This window comes from Anser anser, assembly GCF_964211835.1.
Source record: "Anser anser genome assembly, chromosome: 2".
NCBI classification, from domain to species: Eukaryota; Metazoa; Chordata; class Aves; order Anseriformes; family Anatidae; genus Anser; species Anser anser.
The window spans coordinates 139,001,802-139,029,520 of record NC_139721.1 but is presented as its reverse complement, the minus strand read 5'-3'; the positions used below and the strand labels follow the sequence as shown (position 1 = coordinate 139,029,520).

Here is a 27,719-nt window from a genome sequence, read left to right as displayed (position 1 = left end):
AATTTGACTGGATTGGGATGGCTATGGAAGGATAATGCTTAAAAATAGTAATAAATGTTTAAACATTTGAAGATGGATAGAATCATAAAGGCTGATGTAAATGCTACAAATAGAGAGAATTCTTCCCTCTCTAGACAATCTGAGTGAAAACCAAGCTTTTTACAGAGTACTGGCTTTGGAATCATAGAACCATTAAGGGTGGAAAAGACCTCCAAGATCATCTGGTACAACTGTCCCCTTACCAACAATATTACACACTAAACCATGTCCCCAGGCACCACGTCCAACATTTCCTTGAACACCCCCAGGGACGGTGATTCCACCACCTCCCTGGGCAACCCGTCCCAACGCCTGACTGCTCTTTCTGAGCAGAAATGTCTCCCCGTTTCCAACCTGAACCTCCCCTAGTGCAACTTGAGGCCATTCCCTCTAGTCCTATCACTAGTTATCTTTGAGAAGAGGCTGACCCCCAGCTTCCCACAGCTTCCTTTCAGGTAGCTGTAGAGAGCAATAAGGTCTCCCTTGAGCCTCCTCTTCTCCAGACTAAACAACCCTAGAAGTAGCAGTGCAGCATTAACCCCAAGTTAACAAAGGATTGCTGCATGGGGGGATTGGATCTTTGGCTCCCTGGGCGTCTCCTTCCCAGGCTGCCAAAGCTACCTCCTACATGATGCACTGCGATGGAAAAATACTTGGGAATGCCAGGTACAGGTTGTGGTCTGTGACCAAAAACGTAATCTGTATGTGAAATCCAGCCCATGGAGAAATTGGTGGGGAAGTAGAGCAAAAGGAGCATAATGTTGTTCTGTCTAAATAGAAATAATTTTGGCATGAGGATTAGAAAGGCTTTAATGTTCTTTAGTGATCCTTTTTTCTTGCTGAAAAGTCAGTTTCTTTTTCATAAAAATAGAGCAATTTAGAAAAACCTTCTGCAACCAATTTTCATTAAAAAAAGAATTTGACTGGAATTGATTTGCTTTTTTGTCTATTTGGGAGGGGTGAACACGGGGACGTCAGTTGAGGTTGGCTGTGGTATGTGTTTCTCCCTCACGCCCAATCACCAAGGAAGAGTAAGTAGTGAAGTTCTGCAGTTTTCTAAACATATTGTAGAATATTCACCATTTTAAAACAGTTTAAAATCTAAGATGAACAGTTTACAGAAATAGTTTCAATTTAGGCAGCTCTTCCATGGGAATGTCTGTTTAGTCCTACATTCTAAGACGTTTAAGGACCAATGTGGATGCTTTTCAAGAAACAGAAAAAACTGAAGGCCCTGCAAGTCTCCCAGCTGTAAAGTATTCCCAATGCACCTAACTTCACAGTAATGTACTGGGGAGAAATTTATTCCTGATCTCAGCTGGTTATAAGTCTGTGCCCTGGAGCATGACGATTGAGGCTCTTGCAATTTTTAGTCTAGTTACAGAGGCTATTAATCATTATGTTCAATCCCTTCTTGAATATTGCTAAGCTCTCTGCTCAATATGTTCTGAGTTATTGAACCTCACAGGTCAATTACACAATGTTTATAAAACTAATTCTGTATTTTGACCAGGAGTGAAAACATAACTCTCAGTGGGATCAGGTATTGCTTTTAAGTCAACTGTTGTTTCTAAATTTACATAGGTGAGGGCAAGAAAAACAAAACAAAACAAAAATCCTTACTGCCAAGATATTCAGACTTCACAGAGAAAGAAAGAAAGCTAAATGCTGATGAGCTCTTGAAATTTCTGGAATCTTATCTTTGATTCTGTTCAGGTTTCGCAGTGGTAATTATTGAGTTAATGTTAACTCTTAACAGATTGTTGACCTTCCCTGTTGCAGAGTGTGATTTACTCCAGTGGATGGATGTCTGCTACTGCTGTGGTGCTGGGATTTGATTCCCTCCATCTGGAGTACAGTGATGCTCAGAATATTTAGATAGTGTGAAATTTCAGTCCTCACTCCCCAAAAGGCATGACACCTGAACATGGTGTTCCTGGATAAAGACCTGGGTTATGATTCCTATGTTTTTTTTTTCTTTTTACTCAAATCAGTGGTAATTTCACTAGCCTAATTATGTGGATGTAATTAAAAAATAAAAATAAAACCAAAACAAAACAACCCCACAAATGGAAACAACTCAACTCTAGTATTTTATTGTATATTCTGAATATTTCAGGAAATCACGATTACTGTTAGGATAGCTGTCAATTTATAAAAGGACATCAGCTTCCCAGCCAATTCTGTAGACTTGGGAGAAGACCATCTGGAGGAGAAACGGAGCATGTCCAACAACTGCAGAAGAGAATCATCACCAGTATCATACTCAATTAATGCAAATGTTCAGCTGCCGAGTTGCTACATAAAAAACTGAAACGACAGCACCTTGATTTTTCCTTGGGGAAAATTTTAGTGAAGCATCACCCTATTCTGGCAATGAAGGTTGCCTAGCATTAACATCATAGGCCAAGAGTAATATGTTTCTTTCTCTTCTATTAAGTGTATTAGCTGGGTAATTTGTACGCTGTAAAATTAAAGCTTTTTCCTGAGCCTGCCAATAGTTTAACATGCAGTTCATGAAGGTGGGAAGAATAAAATCTGTGAGGTTTTCTCCCAAAATGGAAGGTGGCACTTTTAGAAGATATTTCACCAGCTTGAACAGGCAAATATCACAGTCCTTCTTTTGAAATGCTGAATGCTGAGAACCTCTGAATCAGTGGTTCCTCGTGTAGGAAGTGACCTTCCCTTTCTCCCACATTCATTTACCCTGACTGGCCTCTGCTGCGAGGCTGTTTGGGAACTGGCCAGTTTCTGTTGATTATGTAGGAAAGATACCAACACTCTCAAGTACTTCTGTCTGTAGATATCAGAACATTTTGCAAATTCAAGAATAAGTTGTAAACCACAGTTTTACTTAACGGGGTTTACTTGAATTCCTTTGTGATTTTTTTCTAAGCAAAACAAATGTATTAATTCACATGACTAAGAAATAGTGCCTTTGTGGATTGCATGCAGTTTCCATCAGGTCACTTCTCCAGCCTGTCTGGGTCTTTCTGGATGGCAGTCCCAGCCTATCTACTATTTCTCTTTGCACAACCACCCTCAATCAACTGCAAGCTCAATGAGAATGCGCTCCATCACCTCCTCTTCCACTTCCAGGTAGCTGGTAAAGATGTTAAACAAGACATGTCGTAGGGGGGAGCCTTGCAGTACTTCATTTCTTACCAGCCTCTAGGCATAGTACAACCTAACCTAACCAGCCAGAGTGTAACATCCTAACTTCAAACCGGCAATGCTGTGAGAGACTGTCAAAAGCCTTGCTAAAGCTAGTGATGTTCACCGCTTTCACATTGTCTGGAAATCAGAGAAGGCAATTCAGCTGGTCAGGCAAGATCTACCCTTGCTAGATCCCTGTAGACTGTCCTCAGTCACTACCACTTTCACGTGCCTGGCAACGTGCTCCAAAAGAGGACACATATTTCCTAAGGACCTTAGTGAGGGTGACCAGTCTGGAGTTCCATGATTGTCCTTTTGATCTTCTTTTTTTTTTTTTTTGAAGGTGGGCACATTTGCTATTCTCTAGTCATCAGGTACCTTTTGCAATTTTCATTCCTAAGAGATTACAATGTCTCCCAAAGTCTAGTTCAGGAAGATTGCAGCATTGCTTACTTTGGAAACCTAAATTCTTACTTCCAGGCTGTCTGAAAATACTTGAAAGATAAAAAAAATGTCCTTTTGCTCTTGAGAATTTAAAATATTTTTCATTTCTTTCTTTCATGTGTGTGTGTGTGTTCTTTTCCCCTCTGATACTCTATTCCCTATAGAAAATAAAGTGTATGGTTAATATGTGTGATTTCATATACAGGGAAGGTGTTTCCAAGTTTTCAGTATGGTTGGTGGTCAGCTTACGCATCTGACTACTACATTATCTGGAAATTATTCTTCAGAAACTGCTGTTCGGCACACCTCAGCCTTCCTCCTGTAGCCGGAGTTTGTCAGAGGCTCTCTGGTTGCCGTGACTTGTTGAGATGAGGATGCCAAGTGCTAGCGCAGGATCACAGTGCCAAGGCGGTTTGCAAAGTTTGGTGTTTGACAGCATTTCTGTTTTATTCCTTAGTGAGGAGGTTGGCGGAGATTCTGGAAAAAAAAAAAGTGGTAACTTTCTGTTTTTTTAGAGGTATTGTTACATAAATACCAATATCAAAGATGCTTATACACTTTGAAATAACTGTGTGCTGTTTTTTCATTGATGTCTGATCTCTGGCTAACATCACCTGGATTTTGAGTACTGGTAGCTGGTGTTTTGACAGAGCTTATTGCGAAGCATGAATGAGAGCTTTTAGTGTTTTATTTGCCTGAAAGAGTTCTCTAGATAGCATCTACGTCTGCCCAGCTGTTTTCCTAACTCCAAGCATTGCTCATTTAGCTGAACACTCATTTAGCTGACCTTTTTGCTTTTAGTAGACTCTTGGCTGGATCCTGGAATGCCTGAGCAAATATTGTAGAGATCTTAATCTCTATTTTGACTAACACAAGCAGCAGCCTTCAGGTATCCTGGAAAAGGCTCTCTGATTATTGTGCTAAAACCAAACCTTGGTGTTTTAGGTGAGGAATATGCAAGGCAGATGGATTTATCATTGCACAAAGCCGTTAACATCTTGCTGGGCTTGGGAAAGGGCACCTCTGCCTCTGTTTGCCTGTGGCCCATCCGACATGGACATGGCACTGGATCTGGTGCTCGGCCTGGTTAGCGGTGGTGCCGTGAGGCCAGGGCTGCCCGAGCACAGACCAACTGACCTGCCCTCGGGTGCCTGGAGCTCATGGCAGCCTTTTGGCTCTGCTGCTATGTGTGCACGTGTGGAATGAAAGAAAAAATCAAACCTCAAATGGCTCGTGTGCCTAACTATTATAAATGGCTGTAAATACGCTGTGCCAGTCCAGCTTTATTAGCTCATAAAGCGATGTTGTAGGACGCCAGTGATGGTGTTGTCACTACTCTGAGCAGCAGTTATTTAGCCATAAATCATACTTCTATGCACACGCTGGTAAATATGTAACCTTATTTTGGGGTGTGCACGCATACTGTGTCCTTAAGTCTACCAAGTGTTACTGGATTGAAAAACAAGAGATGCAATAATATACAATGCAGATATGAACACTGATACCCATAGCATGTGTAGTAGGGTCTTACAGACAGACATTCAATTAGTAAATTCAGTCGGCAACACACTGTCCTGTGCTTACTCAAAGAGCAAGAGAAATAGTATAGAGTGTTCACTGGTAATGATTTGTGCTGGGGTAAGTGTTGTAGTATGTACGTGCAATTGGTAATTAGGTAATTTTCTGAGCTTTTTGTTGGACAACTGTCCTAAAATACTGCCTACAGTGGAGTTGATGTGAAAATGAAGTTGTTTCAAAATATGATGTCCTACAAAAGCTTCGTTTCAGGAAATGTTTGTGGAGAAAATTGGAGGCATTTTAAAATTATAATATTCTCCATTTTCAGTAAAAAACATTTAATCAGCCAAAATCAGTCAAATACGTAGATTTGCAGGCAGTGTTTTGTGTACTAAAATTTATTTAGCAAAAGGTGTATTTATTTTAAAGGCTATATGTTGGTAAAAACATATTTTTCTTATACCCAGGCTGGCTCTTGTGTGTTGATCGCTATGGTCACCTATGTGTGTCGGCCCATTTTGAAACCTTAAGTCCTGCTGATTTGTACGGATGGTGCTGAGCTCCGATTTCTCTGATCTAATACTGCAGTACTTTCCCCAAATGAAATGAGCAGATTGGCACTTAGTTTGTTTTAAGATAAAGCCTTTTTATCCCTGCCTCATATTAACTCCAAACTCTTCGCGTCAGAGGTCTCCAGACCTGCTTCCATCCGCCTATTTGTGTTATCCTTGCCAAAAGTGTTTTCTTCCATTCTTTCTGTAATTTCGTCATTTTACCTTCTCCCTGCTTGTGCTCCTTTTCCCTTGAGCTTTCTCTCAGTAAACAACTGCTAAAATTGCTTCAACCCTTTAAAATATATCCTGTTTGTTTGTTGTTTTTTTTTTTTTTTGGCTTCACTGCTATCCCTTTCCCTGCATGCTTGACTCTGTGTAGCATACAGTAATGCAGGATATTCCTGTCACATATTAGTCCATATAAGTGAAGAAATGTTCCCAGTTTGTTCTGGTTTTCCTATGGCACACTGTGTCAAATTGCAGGTCTATATAATGCGTTGCTGAGCAAGAGGCTGGATTAGCTACTTGAATCAGTGATTTGGAAGGTAAGGAAGTGTCAGGTCTTTGTAAAATTGGTATCTGCTCTGTGCACAGGAACAGCTTAATCCGCTGGGATGCCAGCCGTTTGAGTGGGTGAAATGTAAGCAGAGGGTTTCAGCTGTGCCAGCTGTGCAACTGGAAAGCAGCTGGAGAGCTGCAGGAGAGCAGTTGGCAGCGCCGAGGAGTGACAGAGGGGCTGCCGAGGCAGATAGGAACACAAACATTTGTCCAGCTGAAGTGATTAGGGGAAGTATTTCTGTACCTCCATTATTAGCTGGTTATGAAAAACGGAGCTCATGTTTTAACCTCAATCTCTGATACTACACATAGACTCATTAGGCATGTAGCTCATTTGTGACTGCAGTTGAGATCATTGGGGTGGAAGCAAATTTCCTCTGCATGTTTGGTGGAGGTGGGGGGAGCTAGTGATGATTAAACATCATTGAAAAGTAATTTCAAGTATTTTTTGAGTTTTCAAGTTCAACTACCATGAACTTGAGCAGTATACAAATGGGTTTGGTGGTGGGAAAAACATTTTAAAGACAAGTGAGCAAAACACCAACCAACCAACCAACCAAAAAACCTTTACTTTTTTTTTTTATTATTATTTTTTCTAACATGTTATGACAACCTGTGAAGCACTGTGGTTTAAAATAGGTTTCAACTAGAAAAAAAAATAAAATTTAACTGGGTGGTGGGAAGAAATATCGTTCTGCTGAAGTTTGTGCTAGTTGCATAAGAACATACAGAAAATACCTATCAAGCTGAAGAGCAGTTATTTCTGCAGGTAAAATTTTCAACAGATGCTTTCTTAATTCAATAACTGCTTTATTCACAAACCAGAAACTAGTTGGAAGCTGAAAATCGGGATGCTTTCTTCTCATCTTCAGAACGAACCTGAAATGATGATACATACTGGTTCTTCAGCCATGAAAAAATAGCAATGAGAAACCTTATTTTATGGTAGCTGCAGATAAGAGTATACTCATTTGAAGTTAAAACTTGTTTTTGTTGTCTACTTAACTGCCTTTAAAACAGTTTTATTTATGCAATTTTAAAATCATGATATTTTAGTTCCTATTTCCTTTAAACTGCTGCTTGAGATAAGTTTTGTGGAAATAATTCTTACTTTCAGTTTACTAGACCTCAGCTACATGTTTCTTAACTCTTAAAAACTAAATGGAGTATTTCAATACACATGTTAAGTCATTTCTGAAGCTTATAGTTGTGTTGTGTATTTCTTGCTTGGAAGAAATTTCAAATTTAATGTAAAAATTCTGGTTGAAAGCATCTTCTAATGATTACCAACTTATTTAACAATTTAAAGCAAAATAATTTAGTACAAACTTATAACAAGATCTAAAATAATTTTTACCTTGAATAAAATGGATGATGGTACTTAATTTGCAATGGAGAGTTGCAAGTAGGAGAAACTTTTATATTTGTCAGTGGTTTTTATTCCTGAAGGCAAACAAACCCAACCACCTGCCATTAGCTGCCCATGAAAGATCCAAGCATGCAGATAGGTGGGGTTAGATCTTGTATCTGAAAATGTGCTATAGGTAAAGATGTAGTTGAGAGTCAGAGCTCATCTTAGAAGCTACAAGCTGATTTCTCTGTGAACAGGTATTTTAATTCTGGGAATATTCATTTTTATAGTGCACAGAAAACAGTTTTAGTTATTTTCATTTAGTGCTGTCATTTCTTAACAAAGCCACATACTTGTTGCAAAATGTTTTCCAGTGACGACCTTTTTGGTTCTTATGTAACTGTGTCTGGTCTGTGTTTGTGTAAAAATAAAAAACCTGACATGAATCAAAACAATAATAATTTAAAAAGCACCTAAGAACCAAGTCTCCTGTACAGGTTGTATAAAATGTAATGATAAGTAGAGTCATGACTTTTATAATTATGAGGGAGGTGAAAGAAACCCTGGAGTCATGAGCAATGACTTTCCTATTTGTCTTCTGAAACCTCATTACACCTTGCAAATCTCTTGCCCCTATTAATGCTGATCCACTAATGCTAATTCTTCAGTGCTCAATGCAATATATTACTGGTCTTTTCTGGCTGTCATCAGTAACTGTGAAGACATTATTTATATTTCTCATCACATTTTTGTGGGGCCTTTTATTTGCTGTTGCTGCTCATCAAAGTTAAGCTAAATTTTTGGTGACATAAATCCAAGCAATGTTGTTATATAGAAAATGTTGAGGGAAGAGCAGTACTAGTTGCTCTGAGAGCAGACAGAAAGAAGCTGTTTCTTCATACTATTGTTAACGTGAAATAAGCATGACAGTAGGAAATAAGGTGAAATAATTTTAATCTGAATTATTATTTGGTGTAGGTTTGCTATGTTCAAGTGTAATAGGCCATGCTAGGTAGGTACTGACAACCCAAAAACTGCTTCAGAACTATTTAGGTAATTCCATGTTAGTGCAAAATGTGCTCAAATCGATTTGAGCAATCCATAGCTAGGTCAGCAAGCCTGCGTGGCGTGTAGTGGGAGGTAGCAGAGAACCACAGTTGTGATCCCTCAGGGGTGTCTGGGTGCATGGTGGTTTGAAAGCACACCTTTTTGTCGTCACACGTAGGTAGGTGCAGTCATGCATGCGTATGGGTGGTGATCCAACAAAGCTGGTAGCCTGAGTTAAATATGAGATGCTGACGTCTGTATTTTTGTTCAAAAACATAAGTGCAAAATGTTCTGGTTGAGAACAAATTAAAAAATCCACTTGTATAAAATGTATTTTAAAAATCAAAGTCAAGAGATGATGACGATGAGGCAATACTGACCCTGTGCTACCTATGGTAAAATGACCAAGCATTTCCATAATGTGATTACTTTTCACATTAAGGCGAGTAAATTACAGTACATTTTCTCTGAAGTGTGTTCTGTAGTTGTGGTACAAGTGAATTCTAGGGCTTTTAAAGTATTGTAAGTGCTCTGTAGTCATGGCTGCTTTTCAATCAGTTGCAGTTCTGCACTTACTAAGAAACAATTTCTTTTTTAAAGGAAACGTTATGATAGAGACATTTTAAAAGATTACAGTGAATGAAAGATGATGGTTTTGGAAGGAAGAGGTGAATGCAGAGAGTAAAGATGACATGTTTATAGGATTGTGCGTAATGCTTTACATCTAATTTTAATACACTGCTTTAATAATAATTGTTGGTGCTAAAGTTAAGCCAAGGTATTTAATAGCACACTTTAAAACCCTAAGGATGTTCTACTGAGTGGAAGTCATTAAAGTGACATTGAAGGAATTGTTTTCATTGGAGTTTACTAACCTGACAGCAGAATAAAAATGGTATAAAAGGCCAGGGCTAAATGACTATGTCAGATTTCTTAGTGCTTTTAACCACAGAACCAACCTGCACAGAAATGTTGTTTTTGTTCCTCTGGCAGGGAAAGTGCTCTGATGCTTTTGGCAAGTTATTAAGCATCTGAGCCTTAATTTTCCATCTGAGGGACAAGGAAGTTATTATCATTCTCTGGATATCAAAATACATTTCTTAGTACAGCTTGAAGATATTCAGATGTTATAGCATGAGGGCGGGAGAATGGCCTTGGAAGTACGAAGATGAAGTCAGACAAAAGTTATTCAACGTTGCTTCCCTTTGGCCCCATAACACAAGGGAGTTTTATTCTCTGTAATGTAGTTTTTGGATTGGTATAGTTTTTTTAGCCTTTTGGTCAAAAACAGTGAAATGAACCTCTGCTAGGACTGAAGTTTGGCATCTTCTTGTGAAAGAGCACTTCATTTCTGATTTTACAAATAAAGACCTTTTATGCAACAGTCTAAGGAAAATCTGTCTTTGCTAGAAAACAGCTTACCTAGTTCTGTTCTTTTGATATTTTATTATGATAAAGCCACTTTTTGCAGGGCAAATTGACAAGCAGCTGTGCATCATTCACCTTGTCACTAATTGTGATGGTAGCATAAATGAGAGGAATGCCCTTTTAATTCTTTACTTTATGAACAAGGGACGTAGTCATAATATTTTCATATTAATATGTTAGCTGGACTTATGCCATGCTTATGTTAATATCCTGGTTTGTTCAGAAAGGATATACATGCATTGAAGTGTGCCAGTTTTATGCAATGTGTGAATCAGGGAACGCTTCTAGCACTTCAGATTTAAATATTGTTTTTATTTATTTTTTTCACTCTGTATGTGTATTCATGGTTCTGACAAGCATATCTTCATTTGTGCGTTGGCCCTTGCTAGCAGAAGAGTCAGGTTTGTGGGTTTCTTAACTCTATGCTTACATAACAGAGTGGGATTTTATTTAGTGGCTTTATTTTCTTACATATATGCTTAAAAACATGCTGCTAGAGTTTTTTGTTGTTGTTTTTTTTCTTCACAGCGCATTGTATAGAAATGGGGTCACAACTCTCATATTTTTACTTTTACTCGAGATTTTTGGTTAAAGAACAGCGGCTTGATAAGGGCATGCTTAATGTTGTTTATATTACCTGGGTTTGGAATGAAAAGCAGCAATTAAAAAATGTAAATTAATATTTCTGGCAAATGACCCCAGGGATGCCCTTGACGCATGTTATTTCCTACAGTTTACACAATGGAGGCATATTACACAATTTAATATTCAGTGGTATCTTGCTGCCTGTATTCTCAAAAGTTGATCATTAGGGGAATATATTTGACAGAATAAGAATAGAGATTGAAGGATTAATTTTAGTGCAAGCAAATCCTTGAAATGCGGGATCAGATCAAACAGCGCACTACCTTTGAAACCTGTGTTGTCTTTCTGACCTGTACATGCTCTCACCTAATAACCTTGTCTGCTCCCACTGCATGCTTGTGAAAGAACCACTGCAACTTCGTTACTTGCCTTGAAATGGCTTGGGAAATGGCCTTGCATAATCCTTGGAATTACGTGGCTGCAAAAGCTGCTTCATTTGCTTTTGATAGTCACCTGCTACTAGCATGGAAGAACAAGGTAATGATAGTCTAACTGTTCAGGTATGGAGCAAGAATTTATTTCAGGTCTCTGTAAACACTACTGACAGCTTTTGCTGGTAATCTTCATATTAAACAGTCCTCAGTGAGCCAGCGTTATTAAGCTACACTTTTCTTTTCAATGACAGATTTGAATTGCTTGACCTCCGGTTATTGGCTGCTTTGTTGTTGTTGATTGTAACTGTACGGTCAGCAAGTTGGCCTATCAAAAATCAGCGTGTGAACCATTTTAGTTTCAATGCCTGTTTGAAGCAGAAAATTTGAAGGATGTGGTAGAAGGTATCCTTTGTTATGCTGAATAAAAATCCAAATAATTCGATGTGCTTCCTCTCCACATTCATAAAGGAACAGAAATGCAGCCTGGAGCCACTGTATGTCAGTTTTCAGGGAAGTTTTAAGCAGGTGTAAGAATGAATGGTAAGTTTAGAAATCAATCATAAGCTCACTACCTCAAATACTTAAAGCTTGGGAAGTCTTCATTCCAAAAAGGATTTCTTCTTTTCATCATTTTATCCAGGTTTTCCTAAAGTTGGAATCCAGAAAAAGCATTTAATAAATACTTATCATAGGTTTGTTAGACAATAGCTGAAACTTTTCAGGATATTGTGTTGTCAAAGTATGTTGCAGCTCCTTATAGGATTTATGCTGACTTACCTGTGCATGTGCTGGAGGATGAGAAGGGACACCCAAATGGAAAGGGACAAAGTCTACCTTGTGCTGCACTGTACCTCCTCAGTTTTCTCCAAGGCAGAATATTCTTTGGAGAATTGGAGAGCATTTCTCCCGAGTATATTCAGTGCTTCTCATATATGCAGAACAAGGAATTTGGAAGGCTTAGGAAGACCTTGCTTGGAAAGTACAAGTGTGTATGTGGGCTTGTGCGGAGGGCTAGGAGTGGAAGCGGTATTGGAAGCTGTTTCAGGGAGGCCAGTAAGAGGTTGGAAGCTAATGGGTATAAAGGGAGAATGGACAAGAGTTCTGGAGTGTGGGGGAAGGTGATCTCTAGTATTTGGAGAAAAGTTGCTTTTGGGAATTCAGATCTTCTTATGGAGTCCTCAGCATCTCCATTCTGTTTCAACAGATAGGCATGAACTCACTGATATGCATGCCCTACCTTTGGCTGATCCAGTTTGGGATCGAAGCTATTACTGTTGTCATTGTTCAAGCTTAGTGATAGAAGCCTGTGGTCTGTGATATAATCTTGCTGATAGCACAACAGCTATAGATGAATCTCTATGAGATCTGTATTATCAGGTATTTCAGAGGAAGGAGCAATATTACAGGCAATGGATTTGAACCAAACTGTCCTGTTAAAACCTAGCTTTAGCTGCAAAGACTGTTTCTTGCACTTATTTTACTCTTTTTTAGTGTTGCCCTTCCTGACAACTTAATTGTGAATCTCATAACCTTGTTCTTGAATCTCATAATCTTGTTCTGAAATGTTTAGAATTTGTCATTTATATGACAATCATTTTAGCTTTCCAAAAAAGAAAAATCTGCATGGTTATGAAAAGTTAAGAGCTGAAATCAATGTGTACGCTGAAGAGCTACTTAAAATTGCATTGGGGAAGTTGAGTGTGTAAATTACTGTAAAATACATTTTTTTTGATCAAATAGGGCAACAGGACCTGAGGGGGCTAGACACTTGAATTGTTCTTGGGCTATTGTCACTGGCCTTCAGAGAAAATGAGAATGGTGGTGTCTGCCTTCCCCGAGCTGTGAAAACTGTGATAAAACCAATTAGCCATCTGTGCATGTATTGTAATTGGTAGCTCATGCCGTCATGGGCATTTAAAGAACACCCAGTCTTTTCTGTGTTTATCTCTCAACATACTGGTTGCACTGAGGTTAATGAGACTCCCCAGGATCATAAAAAAACAGATGTAAGAGTAGAATATGAGGTATATATGTTTATTGTAACATATCAAATCGGAAACCTTTTATTTGGGATATGTCAAATCTGTGCTTGACATAGGAAATTTAAAGGCAGCCATAAGACATTTTAAAGTGATCTTGTGCTAGTTCTTTATATCATGGTGGCTTCTGTAAAATCTTAGATGAAATTTTTCTTGTCTGAATTTTTATTACCTCAGTAATTCTATCTGTTAGTACTCTTTACATCTTAAAATATTTCCACAACCTTTTCTGAGGAAAGACAAATATACTATTAGACACATAAGCCCTCAATATTATAAATTCTGAAAGCATTACTGGATTTTTGTCAGTCATTTTTGTCAAAATTGTGTCAGGCATCAGCCATAATGTTATGCTAGAATACCTCATGCATATATGTTCCCACAGACATCCAAATCCATTGGGAATTGTACCTTAAAAGAGTTGTTCTGCAGCATTTACATTTCAAACCTGTCCAAAGTGAAACTTTAAGTTGCAGTTTATCATTTAAATGCTCTAGGGGAAACATCATTTTTAATGTTTTGATGCTTCTCCTGTTCTAAACCTCAGTTTTTCACTTAACATCTGTAATTAAATGCAGTATTGGTTTTTATGGTAAAACTTCTTTTTATTATTATTTATTTATTTATTATTTATTTTATTTGATTTATTTATTTATTTTTATTCCTGATGCTGTGAAAGGTTTTGTAAACAGAGTTTTATCCAATAAATGGGGATCTATATGCACATCTTTTTGTGGACTGGATTATTTTTTCTTTGTGCAACATCTTAAAAGCTGAGTAAAGAATTCCTAATATCATGTGGGAGGCATATTACTTACTCAGTGGCACGCTATAAGGCAGGCATAACCTGGCCGAAGATGGACTGCTTTATTTGAATATGAGATTGTGGATTGCATGAGAGAAACAATAGTTGCAACAATTAGCTTTAGTTTGCAATCTGTACAATATATGCTTTACAGAAAGAAAAGATGTATAACAGTTGAGAGCACGCTACTAAAATGACAAGTACATGTCTCACTACAAGTTTCCTTCTTATTTTTTCCTTTTTAACAGTTAGTATAATTACACTTTTCTAAATCAGTTCTCTTAGCTCTCTGCTCAGAGAGAGCTCCTGTCAACTGTTCTGCTTCCTAACCCACCGCCCTCTCTGAAACAGAAGGCAAGGAAAGGTGAGATTCTCTCCTTCTTGCATTTGATTTGGTGGCTAACTGTGACATGGAAGTTCCCCTCAATTCTCTATCAATAAAGTATCTAGTACAGTGGAATCCTATTTTAATGACTAGGCTGCTAGGGTAATGCTAATTTTATTTTTAAGTTTTGGTTGAGAAAACATTTACTAATTAAAAGAACAACAGAACAATTGAGTATCAGTGATCCTACTTTATGACCACAGTTTCTTAATATCTCTTGTTGAGTTCACTGCTCCTTTCTGGAAAAGATTTCTCTTAGGAAATTATACAGCATAGTATATTATCATTCTAACTCTATGTAGATGGTCATAGGTCCTCTTAGGTTATGACAATGACTGATTTAGGGGGCTTTGGTGTAGTTCTGTGGTGCAGTAGGAATTCTTTTCATAGTAGTCCTCTGCTAAATCAGTCTAAAACTAAATTTAGTACCATGAAGCCATGCTTCAGGAGAGATGCATTGCCACATCATTCTTCTGCTGCAAACTATCTTGATATGTGCAGACTTTAGATATCTGCTGGAATGGTCAAAATAAATTCAGCCACAGATGCTGAAAGAGGTGGTCTGAGGATGAAAAAACTGTTTAGGTAGAAAATCGTGTGAGAATGGGTGCTCTGTGAACATGTATACTGATGTAGCTGTGCTACTACTCATTGTGTTTTGTAGAGATTGTTTTTACAGTATGAGGACAAGGTAGTTTTTTTTTTTTTTTTTTTTTGTCTTTCTTGTCCTTTCTGCAGTTCTGTCTTTACTCCTCCTCAAATGCTTTCCCTTTCTGGCCTAACATGTCCTGGGAAAATAGATAAGCTGCTCAACACACATTAAAGCTTTATCAAGTTCTGGACTGAAGTGCCCTTCAGTGAGAATGCCCAGGTGGATGCAGCCCTCTTATCTGAAATACTGAGATAAAACAGGATGAGAAAAGCAGTCTTCAAGGGGCTAGTTACCCAAACAGTTAAGAGCTTTATAGGTCAAACCCAATACTTTCTGTTTAACTGAAGAACAGATAAATATCAGTGCAATACCTGCAGTACTGGTGTTTATTTCTTATGAGCACTTGACTCAGCATTGCATCAGGTAGAGCTTTTGCATAGCATTTTTTTAAAAATGTACATTAATATGTGCCAATTTAATATGCGAAGAACAAAGGTATGGATGATGAAGTGAAACTGTTGTCTGTTAGTGCAGCTTTCTACGGAAATACAGCTGGAATAAGGCAAAACGTTTCTCACAGTTTCTTCCCATATTTGAGCATGAGAAGCAACATATATTCCTAAATCAGGTATTACTTTAGCATTTCTATTTACATTTTTTTTTTTGGTCAGGAACTGCTTCAATCTCATAGTACATCACTATGTAACCTATAGCTTTGCTGTCATCAGACTTGCAAAGCATTGTAATTTGTATGATGCTTGTACACTTGTCAGATCTGTCATATATGCCATAGAGAACAGATAAAACATCAATTTTTGAGACTGAGAGAGAAATGGCAACTAACCCTTCAGGTAGAAGACCAAGACATGGAAAAAGAATGAAAAAGTGACACATTTTACAAAACTATTGTTTAGTTGAATTGACAAAAGTTGCTCAAGAATTTTGCAGTGTAGACTATTTGGATGATAATGACATCTTTCTTGATGATATTTACAAACTGATATATATGAAGAATTTAACTCTAGCTGTACATGTGTAATAATGACTTTAAGCAATTCTACATTATTCCAGGTAAGAATCACAGGGTCATTGAATAATAGGTTGAAGATATTGACCCAGTGTTCAGCAGTAGTCTAAAAATAAGTAGACCTTTAGAAAATAATAGGAAAAGGAGAAAAAAAAAGCCATTATTATGCTGTTGCAAAAAACTTACTTATGTAAATACCATATTAAATACTATCCATCATATAACAAAAATGACACAAGGTGACAAAGAGGGAGAAGACAAGAATGATTAGTTAGATGTGCAATATGACTTCCATTTGAGGAGAAGGTAATTAGACCCATTAGAATGTAAAACAGAGGACTGAGGGAGGATCAGACAGTATCCTATAAGATCACAAGCTGAATTTTTGTGAGTGAAGAGGGAATACTTCCGCAACATTGCTTTAACTGCTTTGTAGTTCCTACCTACTGAGAAATATTCAAAGATTATTTTTGTTTGTTTTGGTTTTCAAGAGAAGGAATAGTTTCTAATTGCACAGTGTCCAAGAAGTTGGCCAAGAAGGCCAACAGCATCCTGGCTTGCATAAGAAGCAGTGTGGCCAGCAGGTCTAAGGAGGTGATTGTCCCCCTGTACTCAGCTCTAGTGAGGCCGCACCTCGAGTACTGTGTTCAGTTTTGGGCCCCTCGCTACAAGAAGGACATGGAGGTGCTCGAGAGAGTCCAGAGAAGGGCTATGAAGCTGGTGTGGGGTCTGGAGAACAAGTCTTATGAGGAGCGGCTGAGGGAGCTGGGGTTGTTTAGCCTGGAGAAGAGGAGGCTCAGGGGAGACCTCATCGCTCTCTATAGGTACCTTAAAGGAGGCTGTAGAGAGGTGGGGGTTGGTCTATTCTCCCACGTGCCTGGTGACAGGACGAGGGGGAATGGGCTAAAGTTGCGCCAGGGGAGGTTTAGGTTGGATGTTAGGAAGAACTTCTTTACCGAAAGGGTCGTGTGGCATTGGAATGGACTGCCCAGGGAGGTGGTTGAGTCACCATTCCTGGAGGTCTTTAAAAGACATTTAGATGTAGCCCTTAGTGATATGGTTTAGTGTAGGACTTGTTAGTGTTAGGGCTGAGGTTGGACTAGATGATCTTGGAGGTCTCTTCCAACCTAGACGGTTCTGTGATTCTGTGTCGTGAATCTCTTTACCATCTGGAGCTTGAGTTATAAATGAGTTCAAAAGTGAATTTCAGAGTTGTAAAGGATAGGTCAAGATCTATTTTTTTCAATTAATAAGTTAACTGCTGGTGACTAGAAGGATATACAGGAAGAAAGATCACATTATGTAACTCCTTATCCTGCAACAAAATTGATTGCTTTCAGAAACTGACTAGATGAATTCTTACTCTGATGTTGTATGATTATCACTATATATTTTTCTCTGACAGCTTTTGATGAGGCTAATATTAAAAATCATTTCATAAAAAATTAAGGTTTTATACCTGTTCCACAGAATAAAAACAGCGGTGGCCTGTTCACCATCTAGATCGTAGCATCTCTCGAAGAAAAGCTGAGAACTCAAACTCCATTTAGCAGAACCAAAAGAAAGGAGATTGATTTATGCAACTTACTGTAGAACATTGCACATGAGCATGTAATCTATACTAGTTAAGCATAGCTCTTTCTCCAATGTAAACACATTTGTTGTCTGTTACTGTACCCATAATAATAAGACTACAGCTATACTGACTGATAAATATCATCATACATGTTGAATCCAGTAAGACATCTGAGATGGTCACAAACCAGTTATTCTTCCACATCATGAAGTAAGAGGGTCACTTTCTACAGATTGCTCTAATAAGCATGCTTTTGTAGTGTCACATATTTCTCAATAACATCCTGTGACAAAGAGTAGCCTCTTAGATACCCATCAGTGATACCTCCAATGGAGAGTGCCATGGCTCCTGGTTTGGTAGGTCTTCAGCCACTTGTCACAGCTCAGAGATGAACATTGTGAAGAGTAAGAATATAAACATGTTATTGACCTGATAAAAGGAAATAAACTTGTGAGGAGCCTGGAATAATTGCTGAAATTCTGACACTACTCAACATCATATTTAGGGTTAAATGTCATTGCTATGAGGTTCATTTATTACCAGTTGCAGTTATCTCTGAAAACAAAACCAATCAGATGGTTCTGCCTGGAGAAGATGTCTTGGGAGATTTCTCCCTGTCTGCCCTTCAGATTTGGTATCTTGGTACCAAATTTCAGGAAGAACAGAACATAGGGAAATTGAAGAACATAGGGAAATGCAAGGATTCCACTGGAGCTATATGCAGACGAACCTCAGGTCATGTAAAATGTCATGTAAATCATGCACAGTCATGTAAATGTCATACACGGTTATGTAAATCACTTGAGTTTGCTGATTTGGGGTACTTCAAGGTCCCACATAAGAGAATGAAGATGAGAAAATTATAACCCTTCCTCAGTTTCTACTTCCCAGTGAAAGATAACCTCCTACTTCTCCCTTCTTTATCAGCTTTTCTGTAAAAGTCCTCACTCTTCTGGAGATACTCCATCTACCTCCTTCAGTGCCAAATGAGTCATCTTTACTTAATGGAGCACTTATATTCACCTCAACACTCATCAGTGTCCTTCATTTAATAAATGCAGGATAAGCTAAATTTTAAAGTAGATTACATTTGGGGCTTTAGAACACCTTCTCAAGCTATCTGACATCCTGCAGAAATAGTTCCTATATGTATTGCAGAGATTGCAGAGGAAGCTCTCAGAAGTTCCGATTAATATGCTGAAAATAGTGCATACAAGACATGAGGTAGTTGGCTGTATCATCTCTACTTTGGGGTGCCTTCATGATATCATCATTTCATAGTGTAGAATCGCTTAAGGCCATCAAATAGTAGAGTGCTTATTTTGAAATAGCTTCTATCGGCTCTACAGAACACAACCAGAGGTTTGGTCTGTGGGACTTGAAATCGTAGATCACATACCTTTTGCCATGATCCTCAGTGGACTTTTCACCTGAAGTTTTGATTATCCTTGTTAATAAAGCCTGTAAGGGAGGGATAGAGGTCGCTGAACAGTCCTTGTGAACAGAAGTCATTCACATGCACTAGACTTGAACTACCAACATACAAGTGTTGAGTCAACAGTTATTCCCATCTGAAGGCAGTTGTTTCACTGTTCTCATAACATGAATTCACTATTTGAATGTATGGCAAGCTCAGCAGATAGCAAAAGCCTTAAGGACTGAAACTGTGCTCAAAGGAACAGTGTATAAAGAAGAAGAATAGAATAGATTTTTTTTTGAAGTGGACACTGTAAACACGCAACTTATTCTAGTTTATCTATATTATAGGGATGTGGGGATTGATTGGCTTGATTTTTATTTTTATTTTTTAACTATGGTAGCTTACATTTTGTATGTAGATTTTTTTTAGTTGGAAAGCATTTTTTTTTCCTTTAGAATGTAGGAAAATGGGGGAAAAAGAAAGCCTTTCATGTGAATATCTCAAAGTGAAAATGAAGGGAAGCTAAAATGCAGTGCTTTCAAATAAGACTAGAATTTTCCGTGCATGACATATTCAGACCTGAGAAAATGATGAAGGCAAACTTATCTTTTTATGTTAAGTTTTAATTCATTTATAGAAAGCTTTCTTCTCCTAGCTATAATACTATGGATGACTTTGAAATGGGATATCATTGAGTTTCAACCCTGTGTGAGATCAGCTGTAAGAATAAATGTAACTTGAAAATGAAACATTTTCAGTGATTCTTCCCTGGGGATTATGCTTGTAGATATCAAAAAGCTATTGTTAATTCTTTAAAACTGTCCCCTAAAAAAAAAAAAAAAAAAAACAACTTTGTAAACTCTGTCTCTAGTATTTGTCATTAAAATTTTGTCACAGAAATATTAATACTCTTTCCTGATTAGCTAGAATTTATTTTTTTGGATTGTAAATGTGAGAATTGTCCACTACATGGTTTTACGAATTGTATGTTATAGTAGATAGGTTAGTTTAATGTAAGCTACTCCAGTAAGCCATTTTATTGATCGTTGTCATCTTCCAGATAGAGTGCATAAATTTGAATTTTATACTGCTTCAGTTCTTTGTGGTGTTTTTGAAAAATTATTGACTGAGATGTTGATTTAGATGGCTTCTTTATTTCTCTCTTTCTCTCTCTCTCTCTTCCTCCCTTCCTCCCTTCCTTCCTCTTTTTACTTTTTTTTCCCTGAATAGTCTAGGTTGTTGTGCTTTGTACTCAATACATTAAGAGTTTGCAACTGAACGTAAGGTTCTGTATATGCATACATCATAATTCTTAGGAGTTATCGTTCGTTTTCTGTGGAGAATTTTGTGTATTGTGAAGGCGCTTCCATTTCTGTAGTGAAATGTTGCTGCTGTTGACAGCACGTGTAACTGTATGATGCTAAAGATGAATGACTCTGCTTTCACTTTACTGTCTTTCAGTTGGTGATGAGGAGTTAAGGCAAAAGATGCAGATTATTTCACCTGATGTGGTGTAGGCTACATACACTTTCCAAATTAGTCTTTTTTTTTTTAACAGCATAATTTTAGTATATTATAAAGGCTTGAACACAGTACTAGCTGAGATAGAATTCTGTCCATGTGCAATAGATAACTTTTTCTGCAGATATGAAACACATGGCCAGTAGAGGAGTATTTATGTATTTATTTTTATATAGCAAGATGTGCTTTATTTTTGCAAGGTAAGGTATATCTGAGTCCTCTCTTGCATTTATCTAGATGCCTACCCCAAGTGGAAAAGCATACCGATCTGATCTCTCCTTAAAAGTAATGTAATTAGGAAATTCCATACATTGACTACATCTTGTCCTACATCTGTTATCCTTGTGTATCAACTGCAAGTCTAAGAGCTAAAAAGAAAAGTTAAGGCTTGGAAAATAGCAGTCAGCTTCCTGAAGAGGAAATCCTAAATCAAGTTAAAATTCAAGATCTTATCATAGATGTATTGAGCTAATGTGTTTTAGTCTGGATTATTTTATTTGTATGAGGTCTTTGCCAGCATAGCAAGAAACACAGAATTAATAGTAACAAACAAAACAATCTAATCGTAACTGTATTAGTATTCATAGGAAAATGTGGATTTGCTAGGAATTTTAGTTAGGTTTTCCTATTGCACACAAAGATTATAATTGTCCAAAGTCATTGAATTAATCTTTTATGTGCAAAGAATGCTCTCATGAAGTTGAAAATGTATCTAGACTGTTTTAAAGTATTTTTTTAATGTGTGAAATCATTACAAAATGTTCTCAATGTTGTTGTTCCCTTTGAACTTGTACTTTAAACATTTTTATAATGCAAATTATATTTGGAATCAATCCATAAAAACATAAAATATCGTCTTTTATAGATAAAGGTTGCAAAGATAATTGACACCAAGTGTTACATTGCATTTCATTTCAGACAGTGACTATTTTTTAAGTGAAGTCCCACCATGGCAGATAATGCAGATGGTGTAGTTCAAATATTGGTATTGCAAAGCAAGTTTGACAGCATGTTGTACTCAGAATAACTTGTCACACATTCCGTTGTGCAATGTTATTCACTGCTTCACTTGCCATCTTAAGCAAAAAATGATTTTCTTTGCATTCAACACATTCTTGTTGCTGCTGGGTTGTTTTATTAAGGTCATATCTTGTGTACTCTATGTATTTTAATTTCAAACTAAAACCAAACTGATCAGTTTAGGAAAAGTATCATGTTTTGTGATTGCCAGTGATAACAGGGAACTGGAGTTGGACAGGTGTTGTCTCATCCAGTCCACTGGTTTTGAATAAAACTTGTTAGCCATCTTTTAAAATCAGTTTTTATGAAATATTATCAGTGGTTTATAAAGTGTCTGGATAGATGGCCAAATCACTTTCACAAGTAAGAAAATTTTTGAAACTGTAAAGTGTGTTTATTCTTTCTTTGTATATTCAGTTGGTGGGTGTTAAGAGGTGTGCAATGAGCAGTGGCTTTTCTTAGTCATGCAGTTTCTTGTATGAGGAGGAAATGGGTGCTTGTCTGTAAGATACTTGTACAAACTATTGCGTGTGGTTATTACTTCATGGGAAGGGTGGAACAGCTGGCCATTCTCCCTTGTCTTATGTGGAAAACATCCTCTGTCTTGGATGATTTAAAATAGACTGAGAACATTACTTCTAAGTTGTGTTTGGACATTATGTAGTATGACCACACAGAACACAAAGCAACTAGTGATATTCTTTTCACTATACAGTATTAATAAATGATGGATTGCAATGTTTAGTTCATTGACCATCAGCGCTGTATAATCAGTCTGTTCTAAGTATAATGATTTGCAGAAGACTGTACAATGATTATGTTGAAAAGCCCCAAAGATGCCCCCATATACATGAAAGACTGTTCTCAAGTGCCACATTCAAACATTTTGGAATCTGCCTTAGGATGAAAATGGCATGACTTAGAGTACAGGTAATATGAAGCTTGTACTTCTTGTTGGTTTCCATGCAGAAAACCATAGGTATTTGACCTTTTGATTTGTATTGACTTTTTTTGTTGTTGTTGTTCAATTACTCTTCTAGCTCCTTGGAAAACAAACCAGCCTCATGGTACAAGGGGCTCTGTGTGATCCAGATGGTGAAACTTACGAATTCCAATTGTAATTCTAGACTGCCTCTGACTACCAGCCAGGTTTTCCAATCCAGTTTGTGGTACCATGAGCAGAAACAGCATATATTTGTGCTGCAGGCATGTTGTGTTCAACCACAGTCAACAAGTGGGGTTGGGAGTAGAGATAGTGATAGGGATAGGGCTAACACATGGAGACAAGGGGGATAAAGAGAGTAGGGAGTTATGCAAAAATGCGAGGAGGCCTCCATGGATGAACAGAGTTCTTAAAACTCAGACGTAAAAGGGAGTATACAGAAGGTGGAAGCTGGGACTGGTAACCTGGGAGGAATACAGAGACATTGTCCATGCATGCAGATAAGCAGTTTGGAAAGCCAAAGCCCAACTGGAATTGAATCTGGTGAGGGATATCAAAGGCAAGAAAAAGGGCTTTTCTAAGTACATAACTGGGCCAAGGAAGACTAGGGAAAATGTTGGCCTGTTGCTGAATTACAGGGGCCCTGCTGACACAGGGCATACAAAAGACTGAGGTACTAAATGCATTAGTTGCCTCAGTCTTTACTAGCAAGACCAGCCTTCAGGAATCCCTGGACCCAGAGACCGGGGAGAAGTCGGTGGAAAAGGATCATGTTAAAGAAGCAGTCTGGACATACATCAGTCCATGAAAGCCAATGGGATGCACTTGTGAGTGCTGAGAGAGTTTACTGATGTCCTTTCAGGGCCTCTCTCAATGTTTGCTGAATGACCATGTTGACTGCAAGAGGTGCCTGAGGACTGAATTAACTGTAAATATTATCCTTATATTCAAAAATGGCAAGAAGGATTCAGGGAGCCACAGGCTGGTCAACCACACCTCTATCCCTGTTAAGGTGATAGAGGTGATAGATAATCCAGAAAACCATTTCCAGGCATGAGAAGGGCAAGAAAGAAATCAAGAGTAGTCAGCATGGATTCTGAAGGGAAAGGAATCCAAGGGGATGTCATACTTGACCAACCTCATAATTTTATGGTGAAATGGCTGGCTAGGTAGACCAGGAAAGAGTGGTGGATATTGTCTACTTAGGTACGGCTTTCAACTTTTTCTCCTTTGATATCTTCATAGAGAAGCTGTTGAATTTTAAGCTGGATGGGCAGAGAGTGAGTTGGACTCAGACCAATTTGATGTTGGTAGTATAAGAACAAGAAATATAGATGTTTTGAAAATGTTCTCATCATTTCAACTCTCATGTTTACTTCAGACCTCCACACTTGGGACACCTGAGAAGAGAAGTTTTGCCAAGAGTGGAACTCTTCTTTTTTCAGGTGAAGCCTCTATCTGCTTAAAAGCCAGCCTAAGAAACTGAGTAGTCTTCTGGAATATGCCCCTGTGACTGAGACTAGGAAATAGATGAGTGGAACAAACAAGTTCTGCTTCATTTTGGGAGCATCTTACAGAATTTGTTCATGCCATTCACGTTTTGTTGTCACTGAAGCCTAGTGATGCTAGACTCAGCTGTGAGCCTTGAGATGAGAAGTATTTAAACATGTCTTTGTGACTGCAGTGGGACTCGAGCAAATGTGTAGAGTTCAAGCATGTTTTGCTTTCTTCAAAGTGGGACTCTGCAGAAGAGCGTATTTCTGATGTTTGTGTGAGGTGGGTCGGTGGAGCAGCCTGGTCATGAGCCACGGTTGTGTTTTCCCTACTGGATTAATTGCACCTCTTTGTAATGTAAAAATGCTGCCATTCTGTGCTCTACTTTGTCTTTTTTTTTTTTTTTTTTTTTTTTTTTTTTGGTGGGTGTATGACACAGAAGATATTTCTATGTGATCAGGATGTGTTTTTCCCCATCTTAAGGTTTCACATGAATATATTAGTCCCCTTTCCTAGTGTAGTCTCTCCAGTGCCCCCCCAGTCCCAGGAGGTTTCTGGGGAAGCAGGAGCCATCTGAAGCACAGGCCAGCAGGGGTTGCTGTAGGAGTAGGAGATAGAGAAGATGTGCTGCCTCCCCTTTGGAGAAGCCCTCTTTGTGGGTATGCTTCTGCTGCCCTCTTTTCCCTTGTACCACGCCCAAGCTTGATTGGGCTCGGCAGTGGCTTCCCAGTACAGAGTAGGTGTCGTTGCTTACTCACAGCTCTGTATATATTGTATGTTCATAAACATTATGTTTCCTCATTACAATGCTTGAATTAACTTCCTAGTTCATGTTTTGGCTCAATAAATTTTAAATGCTTTTTTGTATTTTTTTTTTCCGTAAAAGTGGACAATGGCATTCATAGTGCTTATTTCCAGATGCCCTTAGATTATTATTTTAATGTCATTTGTCACTCAAGAACTTGCTGGCTTCCTTCAGGACTGGGACATAATTGAATTGGGAATGATTAGTTGCATCCTTTTGATTGAATGTTGAGTTTTTTTCCTTAATTCCTCTGAAATCACCATTAGCTATTTTGGCTGCAGTTCTGCATTCCGTTGAGGCAATACTACATTGTAAATCAATATCTTTTCAAAAAGACTGCTGTAAATTGCCTAGATAGCATATGCATGGTTACTTTGGCTGCAATGCTGCTGCAGAGCTTGGATAGTCTGCCTTTCTGGGAACTCCACAGGCAAGTCCATCATATATTTAAAAAAAAAAAAAAAGTGGTTTTAGAAAGAGCATGGTATTGCTGCTGAAATTTAGACAGAGGAATATAGTACCCTTGGTGCTCATCTGTACCTTTTATATTTTATTCCACTGGGATTATGATGTCTTTAGGGATTTCTTTGTTTTCTGCTTTAGATTTCCCCCTTTCTTAGCTGTAGTACAGCCGTACCGTTTCAGCTTGCTAGTGCAGAAAGATGTTGTGAATTCATTCAGTTGCTGAATGAGCCCGGCCTGACTGCAAACACTAACATTGCCAGAGACATGTCAAAGAGTTGCCGGTGAATCTAACCTGATCGAGGCAACAGTAAAACGGTAAGATGGGGCTTGCTTAAATGTCTAGGATTAATCGAGTGCTGGGGTTTCCCGTTTAAACCTGCAGCCTAGTTATCACATGCTTCCAACTTGAGCAGGATTCATTCTGTGCATGTCAGGGTGGGTTTTCTTTGGAATGCTTAAAATCCAGGCAGAGGAAGGCGGTGGGAAGCTGGGGATGCCACATGAGACCTCTCAGCAACCACCCTGGTGAGACTCCCCAGCAGTGTTGCCTGCGGTTTGTAAATATCAGGGAAAAGGTAGGAGAAGGCTTAAAAGCAATGCTTTTCTTGCTATGGCTTTGTATTTCTCTCTCGGCAGCCTTATTTATTATTGTATTAAGAGGATAGTATGAGCAATTTTTTCCAATATATGCTTGGCTGAATGCCCTCTGGGACGAGTGAGTGAAGGACGTGATCAGCCACTTTCTCATCTCTGCTAACAAGTCTGTACATCTTGCTAGATTTGAATAGATGCCTTTATCAGAAACAGATTTGCTTGATATAGGAAGATAAAATTAAAACGATCCCTTATAAATGCAGACTATATCATGTTTGTCAGAGTATCCTCTTGCCTTACGAACCTCTGTAATTATTTTATTTCTATCACATGCTGTCTTTATTTAATAAAACAAAAAGCGAGGTAGTGGTTTTAAGTAGTCATTCTTGAACGCTTATGTAGGAGTGTGTTGGTAGCATTTTGGATCTTAGTGTAATATTTGAACCTGCATGAGAGCTTAGGGAAGCAGCATGTTTAGGAAAAGAGAGGAGGGAAAAAGCAGTTATGATTGGTACAAGATAGAAAGATCAAAACGTGATCATTGTATGGAATAATTTGAAATATTTTTGATGACTTAACTGACAGCTACTGTGTTTCAGTTGTTAGTGAAGCCATAGATTAATCTCAATAGAAATCCAGTGGAATTGAACAACAAAAAAATATATTTCACCATATGTTCTAGCACATAAAGCAAACCAACTGTGGTAGTAATGGTAGAGTGATGAAATATGTTTTTTGCTGTTAATGATTAAGGGTAAAAGCTGAGGAGTTTTATTTCTAGGGGAGCATGTTTATGCTTTATGCAGCATGTGAATTATAATCCAAGAAGAAATCAGTTGTATATCAACATGGGATCAAATAACTAGTTTGACAGCAGTTCCTGCTTGTTTTTTTCTGTACTTGCCAATTAAGGTGGTTTTTTTTTCTTTTTTTTTTTTTTTTTTTGACACTGAATACTATTAAAGGGGAAAGATTCAGTCCTATCAATTATTTTCTGAAGTTATTATTTTACTGGAGCTCCTTAGTAAAACCAATTCTTCTCTCATGTGTGACACTATATGTACTGCAGTGTAAGTGATGTGAAGTGGGCTGTTTCACACTGTATACAAACTTAATTTGCATAGTTTTGTCTCAAAAAGTAGAGGTGCTTCTTTTGTTTGAGAATAACCTTAAATACTTCTATTACAATAGCTGCAAGTGCTTTTTATGGAAGTTTTCCTTTGCTTATACCATCAGACCTTTTGCAAACCTTTAGTGCATTTGTCATTGTTTGATACATAGAAGTAATCCAGCTACTTGAGTTTGCTTTTACTTTGTATAATGAGTGAAACTCCAGAAGCTCTTATAAACGTAAGATTTTTTAAAGCAAATTTTAAATTAGTGTATTTCTTAGTGATGTATTTTCATCCACTGTTGCGTTCCCCCAAACTTTCTTTCTCAAACAGTTTTTTCTTCCCAAATGCTAAAACCACCAGCTCTATTCATTGTGTTACTACTGTCTCTGGGATTCTCCTATTTTAGCTTTCTGAGCTTAAGAAATCAGTAATGCTTTGGAAATTTTTTGATGCTAAGATTCATTAAACACAAATGTCAAGTAAATTAGGGGAAAAATAACATATAATATGGAAAATGTGACCAGAAGTTAAGAATGCAGATGGGAAAATTAAGAAATACATAGTTTAATCAGCAAGTAGAGGTGAACACTCCATAAAGATTATGACCTTCACTATGTGGATCAGTTTTGTAGCAAGGCTGATGTTTGTCACAGCAGGAGATTAGAAGTTACCTTTACCTGAGGAATGAATATTTGTCATATTCTCCTCCGTGTCTCTGATTCCTGATAGGAAGAATTTCAAAAA

The 27,719-nt window shown here is 37.9% G+C and overlaps 1 protein-coding gene across 4 annotated transcripts in view; it reads left to right on the top strand.

Annotated features, from left to right (window-relative positions):
• Positions 1-27,719, top strand: part of CDK14 (cyclin dependent kinase 14) — a 332,201-nt gene that overhangs the window by 39,690 nt on the left and 264,792 nt on the right. Inside the window, exon 1 of one of the 4 annotated variants that reach the window (XM_083826970.1) lies at positions 25,309-25,581. The exons of 2 other annotated variants lie outside the window; for them this stretch is intronic. Coding sequence is in view for 1 of the 2 variants with exons in the window: in XM_083826969.1 (XP_083683095.1) it covers positions 25,767-25,841 (75 nt within the window). In the remaining variant the exon portion in view is untranslated. Of the gene's footprint in view, positions 1-25,308; positions 25,582-25,694; positions 25,842-27,719 lie in introns of those variants that run through there. One more of the 4 variants, XM_083826969.1, reaches the window with a different exon arrangement.